This window comes from Dendrobates tinctorius, unplaced genomic scaffold, assembly GCF_039654945.1.
Source record: "Dendrobates tinctorius isolate UK_male_01 unplaced genomic scaffold, ASM3965494v1 ptg000102l, whole genome shotgun sequence".
Taxonomy (NCBI): domain Eukaryota; kingdom Metazoa; phylum Chordata; class Amphibia; order Anura; family Dendrobatidae; genus Dendrobates; species Dendrobates tinctorius.
The window spans coordinates 32,926,909-32,947,949 of NW_027361770.1; the positions used below are offsets into that span (position 1 = coordinate 32,926,909).

The window sequence follows — 21,041 nt, forward strand, 5'->3', positions numbered from 1 at the left end:
ACAATTTGATGTATACTCTAACAGGTTCTGACTTTTATTAGACTGTCATTTGCACTGACCATTTAGGAAAATCAGAGAAAAATATCATTTGCATAATAATTTGGAACATGGTGTATATTGTTCTTCTCTACTTATGCTCTGTTTTCACTTCCAAGGCTTTGTGTTGTAGCCTGAAAATACCGTTAGAAACAATGAAACAAACGTACTAGAAAATACTCCACAAAACTCAGGGAATTTGAAGATGATATTTTTATATTTTATTTAGGAGGGAAGATTTTTATATATCATGCTGGTCATTGGACTGTTTATAAGAGGGATATTAATGTACCTGATTAAATAAAGTGGATTTTGCGCAAAGTGGAGCTTGACTATTATATTTTGTATATAAAAGGAAACCTTAATTTATGAAGTATAAAAAGAATAATTTTGCTGCATGGATTTTATTGTTACACACCATTTAACAATTTCTTCTCGTCAGTAAAGCTAATGATCAGAAACATTTTAATAGCTACATAAATAATTATATGATTTTCATTTTTCCCCAATAGAACAAAAATTGAATAGCATATTTATATTGCAAGTTTAGATGAAGGTGTCAAATCAATATTAACAGCTTATGGAAAATAAAAATATACATGTGTCCTAAACACAGAAGAAATAAGTGTTACTGTGCATACAGGGCTCTGCTGGTTGATAAAGTGGTACCAAATGACAATCTGAACGTGCACTACCAAATCTATTGGCATCCAGTAGTTTGAGAGAAATTTATTGCAGTGTAAGTATTTTTAGACATCTGCTAACATGCAAAATGAACATGAAGGAACGTGCAGAGACTGAATGCACAATGCGTGCACAAAAAGTTGCTCTTTACTAACTAAAATCAGAAAATGTACAATTTGCATAATATCGCACCCCACCGCTATAAACTACTGCAATAAAAACATTAAATAACAGTCCATGGTCCAGGACTGATGGCCATCTCTAGCTGTACGATAACATGGTTCATAGTGATCTTCAAAAGCCTGTCACCAGCTAAAGATAGCTAAACAGTTTTATTTTTAACGATTCTCTCTTTAAAAGCAATTTCACCCATGCGCATGTGAAGTTTAATCCATATATAAAAGACAATTAAACAAGAGCTTCAGCAGATGTCCGAACCTTGAGATCATGGTGTATTGTGCAGACTCCAGAACTCAGACTTTTAGTATGCCAGGTGAGGAAAGGAAAGTGCCACCTCTCTAAATGGAAAGCTGACATCGTTTTCAGATACATCATAAGTAACAGATTGAATTTCTAGTGCTAAACACCCGGTTCATCATTGGAGTGACTGTTTCAGGACAGGATAAAAGGAGCCATCAGCCATTCTGCTTCATTCAGCTCTCTTGTGTGCACTCTACAATGCATCATCCATACTTAAAGAAGTTGTCCACTACTTGGACAACTCCTAGTCATTACCCCATACTTGCCCCTGATAAAATAAAGTCTACACTCGCATCATGTGCTGGCACTGTTTCAGTGATGTTGACACGAGAGCACCGGGACCGCGCGAGCCCAACACCACGGAACGGCGCCAGCCCAAGAGGTGAGCATTAGCTTTTTTATTTTATCTGGGCCAAGCATGGGGTATGATGAGAAAGAGTTGACTTAATAGTAGACAACCCCTTTAGTTCTGAAGTTCCTTTGATTTAACATCAATGAAGCCTAGTCGGTGATTATGGTCATTCAGCTCTCCTGTTTGCTGGGAGAAGTGTCTAACTTGTAAATATCGGTTTCCACTTCTACTCTTGTGTGAGACTACATTGCTCTGCAGTTCTGTATTGCACCTTTAAGTCTTGAGTTACAACATGTCTTTTACTAAGTTTATGTTAAGATCTCAGTGGACACAACATATGGGTTAGTCCTTTACAGTATAGGGTGAAGTCTTAAAGGCCTATTCTTTGGTAGGAGCTCCAAGGCTTAAACAATTCAGTACGTATAGCTTATTATGGAGTGTGCCACAATATTTTGCCGTAAGTCTTAAATAGAAACCAACAACAAAAAAATCCTCTATTAAAGAGGCCCATGGAGCTCCAGTAGAATCTTTCCCAGTACATATCTATACCAGATCAGCATTATACCTTTTCCTGCCCCTACACATGTGGCTACTAGGAGTGGGTTTTAGGCCTGCTACTATATTATCAAGGTTTTTATTTAATTTCAGTGGGAAATAAGGCATTTGCTTGTGGTTCACTTTATACGCAGGGTAAAACTGCAGATAAATAGTTCTGAATAAAACAATAGGTTATGGTTCCATGAAGAAACATTTCTTTGCAGGAACAGTTTTTGTATTTTTAATTTTCCTTGGATGCAATAGCTGGGTGTCACATTCAATCCACCCGAGAGCTCCCAAGCCTTGCACCTCATATTTAACAGATAAGACTGGACATACAGATAACTCAATGTAGGAGAGATTATTTTTTCTTATTTATGGGCTGATTTCTAAGACGAACAGCTTGGGATAACTGACTACATATCTATAGTGAATGCATTCTAATAATGCTTGGGGTAAACTAGCACCGTGGCTGTACTGCTCCATTCAGTTATCAGGCCAAAAGACAATCACCAGCTCAGATATGGGCACACTTGTGAAACGCACTTTTTGTCTTTAAAGTGTCATTCCAGTGTTTTGTTTGTTTTTTTTTTATTGTCAGCATCTGTTAGCCGTCATGTATGTACCGTGCGTGCAGTAAGATACTAATTGCCACCTTCTGCCGTTTCCAGCACTGTTCCGTTCCTTCTTCTGCATCATGTGAGTGCAGCCCTGACTATCCAGCTCACATCGTAAAACTTTAGTTCCAATCCTTACTTAATATGAGACTCCGACTTACATCAAGAAAGTGATTTCCGCTCACAGAAAATATGCTGTAGTGAGCCGGCTTGTCATAGCTGCAATCATATGATCCAGGAGAGGACCAGAGCAGTGCTGGAAACGGCAGACGTCTATGACTGGCATTTCAGTGCATGACCTAAACATACATTACTGAGATCTAATGGACAGTGAAATAAAAAAAAAGGTGCTGGAGCGGTACTTTAAGTGTCAGAAAACATGCAAGTTTCCACTGCTGTAAAATACACCAGTGGTTGTTAGTAACCACCAGACAAGAGACTGAAGAATGAGGACTATTTATAAAGTAGATCCTTTGGGCACATTAACCCTACTTTAGAAGTTTGGGCACAGTCAATGTTGGCATGCTGGGCACAATTATATCTTTAAATATTGGGGTGTAGTTTTGACCCTGTTGCCTCTGACTTTGATTTTGATCCACAGTCTCTATTATTGTCTGCTTCATCTCCTTGCTGGCGTCTCCTCTCATTGCAAGTAGAGCAGCTATGTGATCATCCCTGCCAGACAAAAAAAAAAAAAAAGAAAAAAAAAAAAAGGGAAAGTTAAACTTTATTAATTTCATACCAACATGAAAGGGAAAAAAGCAAGTCAATTCTGAGAAATTACCTGAGATCCGGATATCGAGTCACCAAAGTGGAGACTTCCAGGTAAAGAAGTGAAGGGTCTGTGAGTTTTATAACCTCGGCAATATCAATGATGGTATCACAGAGTCCATCCGTCTCTTCACCAAATCCCTAAAGACAAAGACTGTGGTTTAGGGAATAGCTCTGAACACAGACATTACATGCGCTAATACGCCATGAACACTACTTTCCCTTACTGACAATGGCAGGACATGTCACAGACATCACAATATTAGTGATGGGGCCAATATACCCTTTCTGGAGTGTGAGTGCTTTGCCTGCAGTCTCTCATGCATGTATAGGCACTAAGACACTTACAGATGTAAGACGCTTAAACAGGAACTTAAACTGCTCTGCTTCCTTAATCATGCGCTCTGCACCCTCCTTGCGTTCTTCTGCATTTTTGAAGCAAATCCGTTTTTGCATTATTGCTTTGATATATTCTGTCACTACTTGTTTGTGGGCTTTAATGGTCATTTTCTGTGAAAACAGAACAAGTTAACATTATTGATATTTTCTAAGACATAAAATAGTTACAATACAGTAAGAGACTGTAAGACTACATAAAACAACCCTAGTTAGTAGATCTTAGTTACACATACCTGCTTGTAATGGGTTTTAATCCTTGCAAAATCGTTAAAATAGTCTTCTATGGTGACACATATGGTGTCCACAGAATTAGAGCCAGCAAGCCATTTTCTAGTCATCAGGTCATTCAAATGAGGCTAAAGAAGAAGATCACTATTAATGATCACAGGGGTCACAGTTTATAAATGGCCATCACATGAAATCTAGAACAGTAAGCAGTGATCTGGATAGTGTAACTTGTGCCAGAAATGTACTGCAGTCCACGACTGGAGTACATTTCTGGCCAAGACATACAGCATTTATAAAATGTGCCTAACTCCTTAAGTGGTGTGCGCCTCTTAATGAATTAGGTGCATCTTACTCCTGCATGCCTGGCATGTACAACATTGGTTTTAATAAATCAGGCCCTGAGACCTCTTTTTAATCCACTCGTGGCTTAAACATGTACATGCAGCCTAAAGAGTGTCTGGTGATTTAGGACTAAAGTACTTACCATTTATCCCTTAAACTAATGATCTGAGTGTAAAAGACAATTGTTGTCAAATATATTGTTCAAGTGATGCCAGCTCTAGATTCTGCCTATTCTAAAGCTGGCATTAGTGTTTTAGGATTAGATATTAAAGCTTGAATTACTCCAGGTCCCAAGCTAACATTACAGCCTTGAGATTGGGAGTGATTCAACCTTTAAGAGATGAAAAACTCGTGCCCACCTCCAAATCCATGAATACTTCATCTAGAAGACTCTTGCAGCCTTCATTGGCAATGTTGTCCAATATGGAGTCCATATTTGTAGAGCCAGATGCCATGAAATCATCTTCACTCCTTAGGTATTTTCTTTTCAGGCTTACAATCGACTCTCTACAAAATCAGAATAGAATGGCTGTATTACAACATACAGAACTAGAGACTGCAGAATTAAACTTAGGTTATCTTCCTTAATTCTTGGCAACATGGAAAAATCTGTAGCCCAGAATCTCCACCATATATCCAGGATGAGCTGATAAATCTGACTGGACCCATCCCGTAAAGAAGGGCTGCTGCCGAGGCCTCTACAGCTAGGCACAGGCTCACACTCCCTCTGTCAGTGTCCTCGTTATTACGGGTTATGAAATTATATATATTTTTTTACATAAATTGTTTTGTGTTTTTTTTACTTTATGTGTACAGCTCAAAAAAAAAAAAAAGTTGTCCAGATGAATATTTTTGGCGAGAATGTTGTCATAGGTTGCAGACCTATTGAAGTAAAAAAAAACAAACAAAAAAAAAAAAACAGCAATAATCAATCCCTTGAGTCCATCACTGTCTCTCTGCAGCTACTCTGGTCTCTGTTGATAAGCTACAGCAGTGAGGTCGCATCTACAACACATGTCAACTCTGCAGTCAATCGCTGGGTTCAGCAGTGATGTGGACTTAGACTGCATAAGCCTCTGAACTTCATGATGGGCTGCAGCGGTGTTTTGCACTCTAGATGTGACATCATCACTGCTGCAGCCTATCCACAAAGGTGAAGCAGCGGCACAGAAGTTGATCCAGGGAAGGTGAATATATTTAGATTATATGGTTGGGCATGGCTAGTGAAAAGAGATAAAGTAACAATTCTTCCCACGCTGCCCGCTTCTGCATGGAGAGACGAGCGGCAACGATAACATGTCCGATACCTGTCTGAGTGCATGAACTAGAATAGGTTCTGCTCATGTCCTGATGTGGACATCAGTCGTGTCACATTATAGCGTTAAAGCTGATTTCACACAAGATGTCTTTAACACAGTTTATTGTTATTTTTATAGTCAAGGACAGAAATATATGTGACAGACAAATATCTCTTAGTATTTTGACTTGTGATCTTCTGCTTTAAGACAAAAAAACTACAACAAAAATGGTTGCATGTGTAAGGCTACTTTCACACATCCGGCTTTTGTAATCCGGCACAATGCGGTGAAATTTGTAAAAACCGGATCCGGTACCGGTTGGCACCGGATTCGTTTTTTTTCCCCCCATAGACGTTCATTATCGCCGCATTGTGCTGGATGGGCACGTGGCGCGTCCGTTTTTTGCCGGATACAGCCAAACTTCTCCGTCCGACGTCTGCAAAAAACGTTCCATGCTACGTTTTTTGACAGCGCCGGACCAGTTGTTTGAACAGACACTGAGTTTTAACCCTAGATGTGCCTGGCGAATGACGAAAAATCTCTCACTCATCAGGTGATACCTTTGAGCGGGTGCGCTGCTCCTTTAAATCTAAGCGACACCGTATCCGGCCACGCAAAAGGATCCGGTGTCAGCGGCACATCCCGGATCCGCTACTACAGCTTTTCACCGCACGGCGCCGGAGTACAAAAGCCGGATGTGAAAATAGCCTAAATGCAGCCTACACACAAAACCTTTCTAATAGGATATTTTGTATAGCTCCTTAGGACACATTCAAAGAGCCATACGGAGGCGTCACCTAGGAGCTATACACATAATGCCTTTAGGAAAGCTTGCCATGCTTTGTTCTTAAGGGTTTGATCCTTTTGTTGGCCCCAATTGTATGGTTAGGGAGCGGAGCTTTACGAAGGGGTCTTTTTTCGCATTCATAGTAACAGATGGACATTCAATGACTGTTTTCCTTTTAGAGTATTTTCAACATTAAATTGCTTCAAGTACATGAACACCGGCTTACTTAAATGTCTGGCAGTTATTAATGACGGCGATCATATACTGGACATAGCATACAGGACGCTGGCGGTTCTTTAAGTGATCTTCTTTATAGAGCTGCACTTCTTCTCTGTACCTGTAATCACAGATACATTAGTAAATTGCTCCTCCTTTGGTATGTAGACATGCTATACAATAATTCTGTATGGAGCCATTACATACCACCACTGTACCTATTTTAATACTAATAAAGACAAGAGGTGATCACCCATTTTCATTCTGTGTTATTAATTTATCATACAAGATGTTTCGCAGGTTGTTTGCCCAGCTGTCTGCCATCTGTCAAGTGTTAGGAAAACTATAGAACAAGGTTAGTTACCAAGTTTGATCCTGCTTGCATGGGAATAATATGGTCAGCTATAACATTGACACCCACTGCCCAAGATTGTGTTGGGCTCCCTTGTGAGGCAAAAACAGATTTGTCTTGCCAAGGCATGAACTTCTCAAGACCTCTAGGTGTCTGGTGGCATCTGGCAGTACATCCCACAAATGACCAATCAAATTCAGATCTGGGGAATTTTGATGCCAAAATACCTTTAAGGAGGTTTGTCCCAACTCGGCAATGCCATCAAAGCTACCTAGCATATGATCACAATGGAGGACATCATCATGAGGATCTGCAATGCTATGTTTGCTAGTGATTTAAAGGTATAGAGAGTGGATTTGCAGATTATGAAGTCACAGTGTATGAACGCCCCTTTCGGGCATTTGTGCATAGATCACATTACAGAGGTGGTGACAAGTGCTTCTCACAAATTTAGAATATCATCGAAAAGTTAATTTATTTCAGTTCTTCAATTAAAAATGTGAAACTCATATAGAGTCATTACATACAGAGTGATCTATTTCAAGTGTTGATGATTATGGCTTACAGCCAACAAAAACCCAAAAATCATTATCTCAGTAAATTAGAATCCTTTATAACACCAGCTTGAAAAATGATTTTGAAATCTGAAATGTTGGCCTACTGAAATGTATGTTCAGTAAATGCACTCAGTACTTGGTCGGGGATCCTTTTGCATCAATTACTGTATCAATGTGGCGATCAGCCTGTGGCACTGCTGAGGTGTTATGGAAGCCCAGGTTGCTTTGATAGCAGCCTTCAGCTCATCTGGATTGTTGGGTCTGGTGTCTCATCTTCCTTTTGACAGAATCTATGGGGTTAAGATCAGGAGAGTTTGCTGGCCAATCAAGCACAGCGATACTGTTGCTTTTAAACCAGGTATTGGTACTTTTGGCAGTGTGGACAGGTGCCAAGTCCTGCTGGAGAATTAAATTTCCATCTCCAAAAAGCTTATCAGCAGAGGGAAGCATCTAAAATTTCCTGGTAGACGGCTGCACTGACTTTGGCCTTGATAAAACACAGTGGTCCTACACCAGCAGATGACAGACATGGCTCCCCAAACCATCACTGATTGTGGAAACTTCACACTAGACCTTAAGCAGCTTGGATTGTGTGCCTCTCCATTCTTCCTCCAAACTATGGGACCTTGATTTCCAAATGAACTGCAACATTTACTTTCCTTTTGGAGTGTGTCAATGACTGCCTTCTGGACATCTATAAAGTCTGCAGTCTTCCCCATGATTGTGGAACCTACTGAAACAGACCAAGGGACCTTTTTTAAACGCTTAGGAAGCCTTTGCAGCTGTGTTGTGTTAATTATTCTAATTTACTGAAATAATGACTTGGGTTTTCACTGGCTGTAACGCAATCATCAACATTAATAGAAATAAACATGTGAAATATATAGTCATTACAAACAGAGTGATCTAATATACGAGTTTCACTTTTTGTATTGAAGAACAGAAATAAATTAACTTTTTGATAATATTCTAATTTTGTGAGAAGCACCTGTACTTTATTGCTAATGACACAATAAGGGAAGTTCTCAGGGATACAACCTATTTATTTCCATGTATAACATCAGGACATGTAACATACAGGGCTGATGCGAATTGATTCGTATGATCTGGTCTATTGGCCAGTCAGTAACCTTTGACTGCTAGGCAGGAGCAGCGGCTGTTCTTTTGATTAGCAGGCCTGACAATATCATTGTTGAAATAAAAAGCATATTGTGACATTATGCCAGACCTTACTGATTAAAAGAAGAGCTGCAGATGCGAACAGGTAGGAGGAACTTCTTCTGGCTCCTGTCCAGCAGCCTGAGATTATGGCCATGGTTGATGTACCGAGTTGTGCGAATCTATTCACACCACCGTTAATCATTATAGTTAATGTGTCAATGATGTTACTTTGCACACTTCCGAGAACTAACAGTAATGGGGTTTCCATTGGGAGCCATGTAGTGACTTTCCATGGAGACTGACCTTCTGGATTGTGCTTTAGGAGCATGGACTGGTAAGTTCCTAGAGAGATATATCAGTAAATGTCTGCAACATTGCCTAACTTGTCTGGTGTTTGGTCTCCGGTGTATAAGAAGGACATTGCAGAATTAGAGAGGCTGCAGAGAAGAGCAACCAAGGTTAAGGAAATAGGTGACCTGCAACACCAGGATGGGTTATCAAACTTGGGGTTATTCAAGATGGAAACATGAAGGCTTATTACAATGAACAACTATATAAAAAGGGACAACACAGGAGATAGCTAATGATTTATTTTTACACTTAGGGCTGCAATAGTGACCAGGTGCATTGTACAGCTAAAGAAAAAAAAAAAACCATCATCGTCGATGACGATTCTTTACTGTAACAGCAGTGAGACTATGGAAGTCTCTGCCACATTATGTTGTTGTGGTTTATTCACTACAAAAGTTCAAAAAGGCCCAGATGCCTTTATAGAAAAATATAATAATATTACAGGTTGTGTGTGCTGGGTTCTGTAATGGGGCGCTGATCCAGAGAACTATTCTGATTGCCATATGTGGAGTTGAGAAGGAACTTTTCCTCTAATATGGGTCAATAGGCACATAGCTCATGGGGTTTTTGTCTTCCTCTGGATCAACACAGACTGTAGGATGAACTTGATGAACTTATGTCTACCTTCAACATTATGAAAATCTAATAGCAAAACATGGATTTTTGTGAGTACTCACCGTAAAATCCTTTTCTCCGAGACGCTCATTGGGGGACACAGAGACTGTGGGTGTGTGCTTCTGCCGTCTGGAGGCTGACACTAAGTATACAAAAAAAGAGTTAGCTCCTCCTCCGCCGCATACACCCTCGCCCCCAGACCGGGCGTAACTCAGTTTAGTGCATAAGCAGTAGGAGAACGCGCCTTAAACTCAGGCAAGAAATTATACATCTGAAAAAGGGACCACCCTGATCCTTACATAAGGATTTGTATAATTCAAAATAAACAGATGCCAACTGGCTAATAGGGTGGGTGCTGTGTCCCCCAATGAGCGTCTCGGAGAAAAGGATTTTACGGTGAGTACTCACAAAAATCCATGTTTCTCCTTCGTCTCATTGGGGGACACAGAGACTGTGGGACGTTCTAAAGCAGTCCCTGGGCGGGATCTTAGCTCACCCAATCCATGCTATTTTGCGCCCCTGATTAGAGGTGCGCAACTGCTGCCTGGAGAATCTTTCTTCCTAGGCTTGCATCCGAGGATGCCTGGGTATGTACGTTATAATGTTTGACAAACGTATGCAAACTGGACCAGGTAGCTGCTTTGCACACCTGTTCCGCTGAAGCCTGGTGTCGCAGTGCCCATGAGGCACCCACTGCTCGAGCCGAGTGTGCCCTGATCCCTGCCGGAACCGGTGTGCCACTGATTTGATATGATTCTTGGACTGTCAGACGAACCCATCTGGCCAAAGTCGCTCTGGACGCAGCGAGTCCCTTCCGCCGCCCTTCTGGAATCACGAATAGAGAGTCTGTCTGGCGGAATGGCGCTGTCCTTGTCACATACCTCCTAAGGGCTCTTACCAGATCCAGGGTGTGCAATGCCTTTTCTACCCTATGCACCGGTGCCGGGCAAAACGAGGGTAAGACAATGTCTTCGTTGATATGGAATGCAGAGACAACCTTCGGCAAGAAGGGGGGAGCTGGCCTTAAAACTACTTTATCCTTATAAAAAGTCAGGAACGGCGGTTTACAAGATAAAGCCGCCAGTTCCGAAACCCGCCTAATAGATGTTATCGCTACCAGAAAAACGACCTTCCTGGACAGGTAAGGTAAGGAGACTTCTTGTAACGGTTCGAAGGGAGGCTCCTGAAGGGCCCTGAGCACTAAGTTCAGGTCCCATGATTCCATCGGTGCCTTATAGGGGGGTACTAAATGTGCGACCCCTTGCATAAACGTCCTAACCTGCCAGACCGAAGCGACCTTTCGTTGGAAAAGCACCGACAGGGCCGAGACTTGCGTTCTGAGCGAACTCGGGAGCCAATCCCGCGTCCAGCCCTGCCTGCAGAAAAGCCAGTACGTTGGGGATCGAAAAAACCAGAGGAGCCACTCCGCGATCCCTACACCAACGGAAAAACACTTCCCAAGTCCGATGATATACCTTCGCCGAGGAAGGCTTTCGGGCACTCACCATCGTGGCCACCACATCGCGCCTGAATCCTGCCTGTGTTAACAGCCAAGATTCAATGGCCACGCCGTCAAACACAGGGCCCCTAAGTTCGGATGGCAGATCGGCCCCTGGGACAGTAAGTCCGGCCGATCTGGGAGACGCCAGGGTACGTCCACCACTAGTTGAACCAGATCTGCATACCAGGCCCGCCGAGGCCAGTCTGGGGCCAGCAGAATTGCTGGAACCTTCTCTCTCCTTATCTTTCTGATGACTCTTGGAAGCAGAGGCAGCGGGGGGAACAAGTACGGGAGCCGAAACTGGCTCCACGGAAGCACCAGAGCGTCTGCTGCGATTGCCTGCGGGTCGAGGGATCGAGCGACGAACCTTTGAATCTTGGCGTTCTCTCTGGATGCCATAAGGTCCACGTCTGGTGTCCCCCACCGTTGGCAGATCTGTTGAAAAACCTCGGGGTGCAGGGACCACTCCCCTGCCGCGATCCCCTGTCGGCTGAGAAAATCCGCCGCCCAGTTTTCGATTCCCGGAATGTGCACCGCTGAAATTACCACGTGGTTTTTCTCGGCCCAACGCAGTACCAGCCCGACCTCGCGCATGGCTGCCTGGCTGCGCGTGCCCCCCTGATGGTTCACATACGCTACCGCTGTAGCATTGTCCGACTGAACACGCACCGGCCGGTTTGTCAGCCAACGCTGAAAATGTTGCAGGGCCAATCGTATTGCCCGTATCTCCAGAATGTTGATCGGGAGAATTACCTCCCGAAAGGACCACCGCCCCTGGGCTGTGTGACTCTGGAAAACTGCTCCCCAACCCTGCAGGCTTGCATCGGTCGTCACCACCAACCACTGTTCCGGGGGAAAGGGTTTCCCCTGAACCAGAGACGAGTCGCGAGTCCACCACTGGAGTGACCGTCGGACCGGTGGAGACAAACTGCACCGATGATTGAGGGAAAGCAGCCTTCGGTCCCATGCTGACAAGAGCGCATGTTGAAGCGGACGGAGATGGAACTGGGCAAACGGGATTGCCTCCATCGCCGCCACCATTCTGCCCAACACACTCATGCCGTACCGGATGGATCTGGAGCCCGGCTGAAGAAGGTTCCGTACCCCCTGTTTGATCCTTTGCGCCTTGTCCTGAGGGAGGATCACCAGCCCCTGGGAGGTGTCGAAAACCATGCCTAGAAATACGATTCTCTGGGCCGGAACCAAGGACGACTTGTTCCGATTGATCAGCCGACCTAGGCGGGCCAGGGTATCCAGAGTGATACCGACATTCTCCTGGCACGCCTGAAACGACGGCCCCTTTACCAAAAGGTCGTCCAGGTAGGGTAGTACCGTTATGCCCCGAGCATGCAGGATGGCCATAACCACCGCCATTATCTTTGTAAAGACTCTGGGGGCAGTGGCCAGACCGAAGGGCAGAGCAACAAATTGGAAATGTCGCCCTCCGATCGCAAAACGCAGGAACCTCTGGTGTGGAGGAAAAATCGGGATGTGTAGATATGCATCCTGCACATCGATCGAGGCCAGGAATTCCCCTGGATCCATGGCTGAAATGACCGAACGGAGGGATTCCATCCGGAATCGCCTGACCCTGATAAATTTGTTCAGGATCTTTAAATCCAGTACTGGCCTTACTGTCCCGTCCTTTTTGGGGACTGAAAACAGGTTGGAGTAAAAACCTTGCGTCTCTTCGCTTTTCGGCACTGGGACAATGACCCCGTTGCGCTGTAGCGTCATTATAGCCTGCAACAGACCTTCCGCCTGCGATTCTGTTCCGGAAAGCCGGGAACGGAAGAAACGCCGTGGCGGGAGTCCGACAAACTCTATCTTGTACCCGGACGATATCAGTTCTGCCACCCAAGCGTCGCGTGCCACTGCGACCCAAACGTGGCTGAACCTTAGTAGGCGTCCGCCCACTCTGTCGTCCGTAGGTACGAAGTGCCTCGAGTCATTTTGCTGGAGGCTTTTGTGATCTGGCCCCCCTCGCTCTGGGCAAACTGCCTCGGCCTCTACCCAGCGGATTGGCCCTGTAAGAAACTTGCCTTTCCCTAATCTGACCATCATTTGCGGAGGTGGATGCCCTGGCCGAAGTCCACCTCCAGGAGCTACGAAAGGGCCGAAAACGCCTCTGCGTCTGCCTGAATGCCGGCCAACTCTTCTGCTGCGGTAGAAAACTACTCTTCCCCCCTGTGGCTTCTGAGATAAGCTTATCAAGCTTTTCACCGAACAACCGATTGCCTTGAAAAGGCAATGAGGTCAAGGATTTTTGAGAGATAGAATCCGCTTTCCATAATCTCAGCCATAATGCTCGCCTTACGGCGATCGCATTTGCTGCTGCCACAGCAGAACACTCGGCCGCATCCAGAGCGGCGCCGACGAGATAATCACTCGCTCCTGATATCTGATTTGTCACCTCCAAGATTTCCGCGGGCAGATCCCTGTCTTGGAGGGCCCTATGCAGAGTGTCTGCCCATGAAACCATGGCCTTAGCCACCCAGGTAGCTGCAAAGGAGGGGGCCAGAGCCGACCCTGCTGCCTCATACACTGAGCGGGCAAGCCCCTCTATGAGGCGATCAGTTGGGTCCTTAATAGAAGAACCGCTGGGTATCGACAATAGCGATCTTGATGCTAAACGTGGCACCGGTGGGTCCACTACTGGCAACTCCACCCACCCTTTATGGAGTTCAGGAGGAAACGGATACTTTGCTTGCAGCGCCTTTTGCATTGCAAAGCGCTTATCCGGGTGTTCCCTATGTTTCTGGACTAGCTCCTCGAACTCCGGATGTGTGGCAAACCTTCTATGCAGACGCCTGGTTTTCTTGAAGGAGACCTTGTGACCTGAGGCCGTGGACACATCATCCTCGATCTCTAAAGTCTGGTTGACCGCCTCAATGAGGCTGTCCACCGAATCCTGGTATCCCAGGATTTCTGGATTCCAGGCTTCCTCCTCCTCCTCCTCGCCCTCGTCCTGATCGCTTCCTGAGCTTGGCGACAGGGAACGAGATGCCCTAAAAATCGCCGCCGACTCCCCAGAGGGCCCGGCCGACGGAGAACGAGCTCTCTTACCATGAGCTTGTCTGGTGCTGGAGCGGCCCCTAACGGACGAAGGGTCCTGAGACGTGGACGAGCTGTCTTCCGCTGGCAGACCACCATCCTTGACCCTGCCCGGGCCCCGAAGGGACTCAATTGCCTTCGTAAGGGACATCATAGAATGCGATAAAGACACTGCCCATTCTGGGGGGTCCTGACCCCTGGGCTCTGCAACAATGGGGGGCTCCTGGGCTCGCTCCGACTCACAGGCTTCGCAAAATTTACCCGGCTGCGCCTTAGGCAGCCTGACCCCACAGGAAACGCAAACAGCGTATAGGAAAGAGTGAGCTTTCCCTTTGCCAGACATATTGCAGGGTAGGGTAGGAGGAGGAGGGTAACCCCTTCCTTGACAACCAGTGCGGCACTCGAAACGGGGTTGCACTCACCCACCGGTAACGTCCCACCTCTTCCACGGGGTGCTCTGGACGCAGCGAAAACCCTGAGACGTGGACGAGCTGCTTCACGTGCCGTTACTCGCCGGGGGCACTGCGGTGCACTCTGGAGAGAGGCGGCGGGGCTTCCGACCGCACTCCGGCGAGGAAATGCGAGGAGGGGGAGGGGGGCGGGAGCCTCCGGTCACTGTGCGCGCCCGCCGCGCTCCCCGGTCCGCCGGAAGTCAGTGGGCGGGGCTTCCGGCCCCCACCGGAAGCGGCGGGCGGAACTCGCGGCCCTCCCCATACAGCTGGGACCGCGGCCGCCGGCGGAGCTTCAGCCGTACTCCGGCGGGGACCTGCGAGGAGGGGGAGGGGGAGGGGGGCGCGCGCTCCCCGGTCACTGCGCGCCCACCGCGCCCCCCGGGCTGCCGGAAGTCAGTGGGCGGGGCTTCCGGCTACCACCGGAAGGGGCGGGCAGGCCTCACGCGGCCTTGCGGATCTCCCCATACCGCGGGGACCGCGGCCGCCGGCGGGACTTCTGGCCGCACTCCGCATGTGGCACTACTCGCACCGGGTTCCACCGGGGAGAGAGTCTGGCTCCGTGAGAAAAAGTAACCCCGTCGGGCGGGGGAACAGACAGCCCCGCGGCGCATTCTGGGGGGTCCCGTTCCGGGGGGTGACCCTACAAAAAAAGGTGAGCCTGGCCGCCGGGGGGGGCTCTCTTGGGGTGCTCTCAACCCCATCCCTGGGCGGGGAGGGGGAGGCTACTGGGGGTGGATGCTTCGATCCCCTGGCTCACCTGCGCCTCCAACTGCACCCCTGGTGTCACTACCTAGGGGTGGAAGGGGCAACCTGAAATCCCGCGTTGCAGGAGAGGAACAAAACGTGGAGTCCGTTGGGGATCGTCCATCGCTCACACGTGCTCGCCCGTTGTAGTTCATGGGGAAATCGAATCCTCTTATCAGGATGCGTTGCCCCTCTTTACAAAATAAAAAAGAAAAATGGTTGTCTGGGGAAAAGTCCCAGATGTGTCCCTCGATGCGGGAGAGAAAACACGTGGAGGACTACTCACACGTGGTCGCCCGTTGATGATTTGGGGAGATCGGACCCTCTCTATAGGATCCGTCGCCCCTGTCTTATCTTCAAAGAAAGGAAAAAAAAAAAAAAAAAAAACCTAGTCAGGAGCTCCAGACTGCGTGTGCCTCCATCAGACACTAAGCAAAAACTGAGTTACGCCCGGTCTGGGGGCGAGGGTGTATGCGGCGGAGGAGGAGCTAACTCTTTTTTTGTATACTTAGTGTCAGCCTCCAGACGGCAGAAGCACACACCCACAGTCTCTGTGTCCCCCAATGAGACGAAGGAGAAAAGAAACTCATTAAAAAGAGCTTTTGAAAGTCAAGTTTAAACAGACATAGTGTAATGATAAATTTGGGAGATTTGTTCATAGTAATGGTAATTTGAAGGGGTTCTCCGAACACAGTTTTTCATAACACACCTATACAATAGGTCATCTGTAGCAGATCGCTGGGGGTCCAACACCCGGCACCCTCACGATCAACTTTTATTTGCTCTGGCGTCGGCTGGAGGTAAACATTTTGCGCAGCTCCATTCAAAATAAAGCTGCAGTTGCCAACTATTGCAGCACAGTTTCTACATAAAAAAACAGGATCCTTCTTACAGAACCAGGCCGAGGCCACTACACATTAAATGGAGATCTGCTGAAGGCGTTAACATCTTACTGCTGACGGAGCAATTAACAGCCGATCCGTGGGGGCGATGAGAGATGCACCCCAATCAGTCTGCTAATGATGACGTATGCTATAGATAGGTCATCACTACCCATGCCCAGACTACCCCATTAAATACTACAACATAAAGGTAAGGTAGCATTAGTACTATGGTATATGAGTAAGTACGTTATACTTGATACCTGTTGAGGAATGCATTCATTTGTTGCAGACACAAGTGTAAAACTTTCTTCTTCAGGTCTTCACTTATCTGAGCTGCTACTTGTAAATTTTGCTCAAACATCTAAAGCAGAAAATAAAATAGTTAATTGCAGCAGACAGCATACAGTACAATATGGGTAAGTGACAAGTTATTTTCCATCTTCCTGATTTCATTTATTTAGTGATTTAGCCATAAACAATGACAAATCATCAAAACGATGACATGACCATGCCTTACCATGCAGTACAGATCCCAATGAGGATGAATGAGGGATCCCGTCCCACCTCAAGATCATGCGGTCTGAGCAATCAGACATCTATTATGCTGGTTAAAAAGTGATAAATGTCTTTTCATGGATTAACACCATTATGGGGATTTTCCATTTTCAGAAGACAAGGGTAGCTCCTTAGGCTGTGTGCACACGCTGCGGATTCATCCGCGCAGATTTTGTAAAATCCGCAGGTGAAACCGCAGGTCAAAATACCTGCGGTTTTACCTGCGGATTGCTCTGCGGTTTTGCCCTGCGGTTTTTCATCTCCTCAATGGAGGAGATGGCAAACCGCAGCAGAATCCGCAGAAAGAATTGACATGTGAATTCTTTCTGCGGATTGAAAACCGCGGAAAATTCCGCACCGTCTGCATTGCGGTTTTTGATTCCCATAGGGAATCATGGTACTGTACACCGCAGCAAAAACTGCTGCGGGTCCGCAGCGGCCAAATCTGCTGCGGAACCGCAGCAAAATCCGCAGCGTGTGCACACAGCCTTACAGTGCAAGCTAACACTAATGCACACACTCGCCCCTTTATAATGCCCGCTATAACCATTTCAACTGCTGCAGTGATGGCATGTCATACTGGCATGTAATCATTTCAGCCAAATACATGCAACCAGCATATAGCAGACAGCTACATTTCTATATATCACTATTACAGTCATGTAAAACAAGTCAGGACAGACCATGTAGATGTACTTATTTATTCACATGTGCAGGCATGCAGGAGCCTCAAGCAGGAGACACATTCAAAATGGAATCAAATGACATATTACTATTCGAGGATCCTGTGGTCTCAGAGATCCCAGAGCTAATTAGACACGTAGAATTGCTCCAGATATTGTGCCCACAAATAAAGTTCCCCATATAATATCGTGCTGCACTCGCCCTTTCTGGGTCCAGTCTCCACCACTGCTCCCAGTATCTGTCATGCCAGTGAGATCTAAGGCTTCTTCCGTGAAATCAGGCAGAGCCGCGGAGCTCAGATTTGGCGCTGCAGACAATGACAGACAACATCTCTACAATGATAAAACCCCTTAACATGACGACGTGCAGCTGTAATCAGTTACCTGGAACACGATGGCTGGCAATGTGGTCTGGTAATATCCATCTTGATCCGCTTCAGGTTCTCTATCTTTATCCCAGTCCTTTTTGTCTGTCTCTAAAGCTTTTCTCAACCATCCAATGATATTGGACTTAAAAAAAACAAACATATTTTCTTATGTCAGAGCATTAAAGAGAATCATAAAGCAAACAAGTAGGAAGACTTGTCCAATCCATCTCAATGCCTACTGACATTGAGATACAGTGTTTGGTCATTAATTGTGAGCCAAACCAAGCCTGTATATGTCTGTGTACGGTTCAGCCATCAGTGGGGGTCACATAGAAGGTGCATTGTCGCCTTACATTGTGCTGTTTAGGAGACGTATACCTTCGGCCCCAGGGGAGAGGTTTGTTTGCACCCTTGTAAGTCATACTATTGGAATGACTGCAGATATTTGGCATTCTTACTGCTGGATTACTTTTTTCAGGAGCATTATTAGTTTACTGGTCTGCACTGGGTGGGTCTGAAGACTCAGTCAGAATCTGATAAAATACATGGGCAAAGTGATGATCTGCTCAAAGCGGAGAGAAATGTAGTCTGCTCCTGAGCCTGTCAATCACTACGATCCCTTCTAGGATGGAAATATCACGTACACAAAATATATACAGTATTTCAGCTTCATAACGGAAAGTCATGTTTCCAGGTCAACAGATTTATTGATGCAATGTTTAATGTTGCAATATACAGTGGCTTGCAAAAGTATTCACCCCCTTGACTTTTTACCTATTTTGTTTCATTACAACTTGTGTTTAAATATTTTTTTAATCCGATTTGTGTGTGATGCATCAGCACTATATAGTCCAAGTTGGAGAAGTGAGAAAAATATAGGAAAGAATAAATTAAATGTATGGGATCAAATAGCTTATTATTGGCATGTGCATTTACTCCTTTTGCGATGAAGCCCCTAAAAATTTGTGGCGCAAGCAATTACTTTTATAAGTCACATAGTTAGTGAAAGGAAGTCGGGTGTTACCTGAGTATCTCAGGCATGCTCGAGTAATACATTAGAGTCCCCGCAGCTGCATGATTCGCAGGTGTTAGACAGCCGCTACACATGCGAGATTGCCAAACAGCTATGAATCATGCAGCCGTGGGGACTCAAACATATTACTTGAGCACGCCCAAGATACTGGGATAACAATATCCGAGCACATTTACTGGACACCCCCCCAAGAACACCATCCCCACAGTGAAACGTGGTGGCAGTCATGTTGTGGGGATGTTTTTCAACAGCAGGGACAGGGAAAATGGTCCTAGTAGTCACAGGGAAGATGGATGGTGTGAAACAGGGATATTCTTGAGCAAAACCTGTTTCAGCCTGTCTGTGATTTGAGACTGGGATGGAGGTTCACCTTCCAACAAGACAATGACCCAAAGCATACTGCTAAAGCAACACTCTTATGGTTTAAGGGGACACGTGTAAATGTTTTGGTTTGGCTTCGTAAAAGCCCAGACCTTAATCAAATTCAGAATTTGTGGTCAGACTTGAAGATTGCTGTTCACCAGAGGAAACCATATCACTTGAAGGAGCTGGATCAGTTTTGCCTTGAGGAATGGACAGAAATCCCAGTGGCAACATGTGGCAATCTCAGAGACTTATTCAAAGCGACTTGCAGCTGTAATTGCCGCAATTAAGCTCTACAACAGTGCTCCCCAACTCCAGTCCTCAAGAGCCACCAACAGGCCATGTTTACCTTGTAAATTTTTTCAGGATTATCACATCTTCTGTGCAGGCAATAATTCCGTCACCTGTGCAATACTAAAGAAATCCTGAAAACATGACCTGTTGGGTGCTCTTGAGGAATGGAGTTATTATTATTATAGCGCCATTTATTCCATGGCACCTTACATGTGAGGAGGGGTATACATAATAAATACAAGTACAGTAATCTTAAACAATACAAGTCACGACTGGTACAGGAGAGAGGACCCTGCCTGCAAGGGCTCACAATCTACAAGTGATGGGTGAGGGTACAGTAGGCGAGGGTAGAGCTGGTCATGCAGCTGTTTGGTCGATCGGTGGTTACTGCAGATTGTAGACTTGTCGGAAGAGGTAGGTTTTCAGGTTCTTTTTAACGGTTTCCATGGTAGGCAAGAGTCTGATACAGTACAGACCAAAAGTTTGGACACACCTTCTCATTCAAAGAGTTTTCTTTATTTTCATGACTATGAAAATTGTAGATTCACTCTGAAGGCATTAAAACTATGAATTAACACATGTGGCATTATATAATTAACAAAAAAGTGTGAAACAACTGAAAATATGTCTTATATTCTAGGTTCTTCAAAGTAGCCACTTTTTGCTTTGATTACTGCTTTGCACACTCTTGGCATTCTCTTGATGAGCTTCAAGAGGTAGTCACCGGAAATGGTCTTCGAACAGTCTTGAAGGAGTTCCCAGAGATGCTTAGCACTTGCTGGCCCTTTTGCCTTCACTCTGCGGTCCAGTTCACCCCAAACCATCTCGATTGGGTTCAGGTCTGGTGACTGTGGAGGCCAGGTCATCTGGCGTAGCACCCCATCACTCTCCTTCTTGATCAAATAGCCCTTATACAGCCTGGAGGTGTGTTTGGGGTCATTGTCCTGTTGAAAAATAAATAATGGTTCAACTAAACGCAAACCGGATTGAATAGCATGCCGCTGCAAGATGCTATGGTAGCCATGCTGGTTCAGTATGCCTTCAATTTTGAATAAATCCCCAATAGTGTCACCAGCAAAGCAGCCCCACATCATCACACTTCCTCCCCAATCCATGCTTCACGGTGGGAACCAGACATGTAGAGTCCATCCGTTCACCCTTTCTGCGTCGCACAAAGACACGGTGGTTGGAATCAAAGATCTCAAATTTGGACTCATCAGACCAAAGCACAGATTTCCACTGGTCTAATGTCCATTCCTTGTGTTCTTTAGCCCGAACAAGTCTCTTCTGCTTGTTGCCTGTCCTTAGCAGTGGTATCCTAGCAGCT

At 45.7% G+C, this 21,041-nt stretch overlaps 1 protein-coding gene across 4 annotated transcripts in view; it reads right to left on the minus strand.

Annotated features, from left to right (window-relative positions):
* Positions 1-424: 424 nt before the first annotated feature.
* Positions 425-21,041, minus strand: part of EXOC3 (exocyst complex component 3) — a 57,822-nt gene continuing 37,205 nt past the window's right edge. For all 4 annotated transcript variants that reach the window (XM_073587793.1, XM_073587797.1, XM_073587796.1 and 1 more), the window contains exons 6-13: positions 18,041-18,166; positions 16,679-16,779; positions 6,758-6,868; positions 4,806-4,953; positions 4,110-4,232; positions 3,826-3,987; positions 3,491-3,618; positions 425-3,381 (exon numbers count right to left, since the gene is read on the minus strand). In XM_073587793.1, coding sequence (XP_073443894.1) covers positions 3,195-3,381; positions 3,491-3,618; positions 3,826-3,987; positions 4,110-4,232; positions 4,806-4,953; positions 6,758-6,868; positions 16,679-16,779; positions 18,041-18,166 — 1,086 coding nt within the window. In that variant the 3' untranslated portion in view covers positions 425-3,194. The remainder of the gene's footprint in view (positions 3,382-3,490; positions 3,619-3,825; positions 3,988-4,109; positions 4,233-4,805; positions 4,954-6,757; positions 6,869-16,678; positions 16,780-18,040; positions 18,167-21,041) is intronic.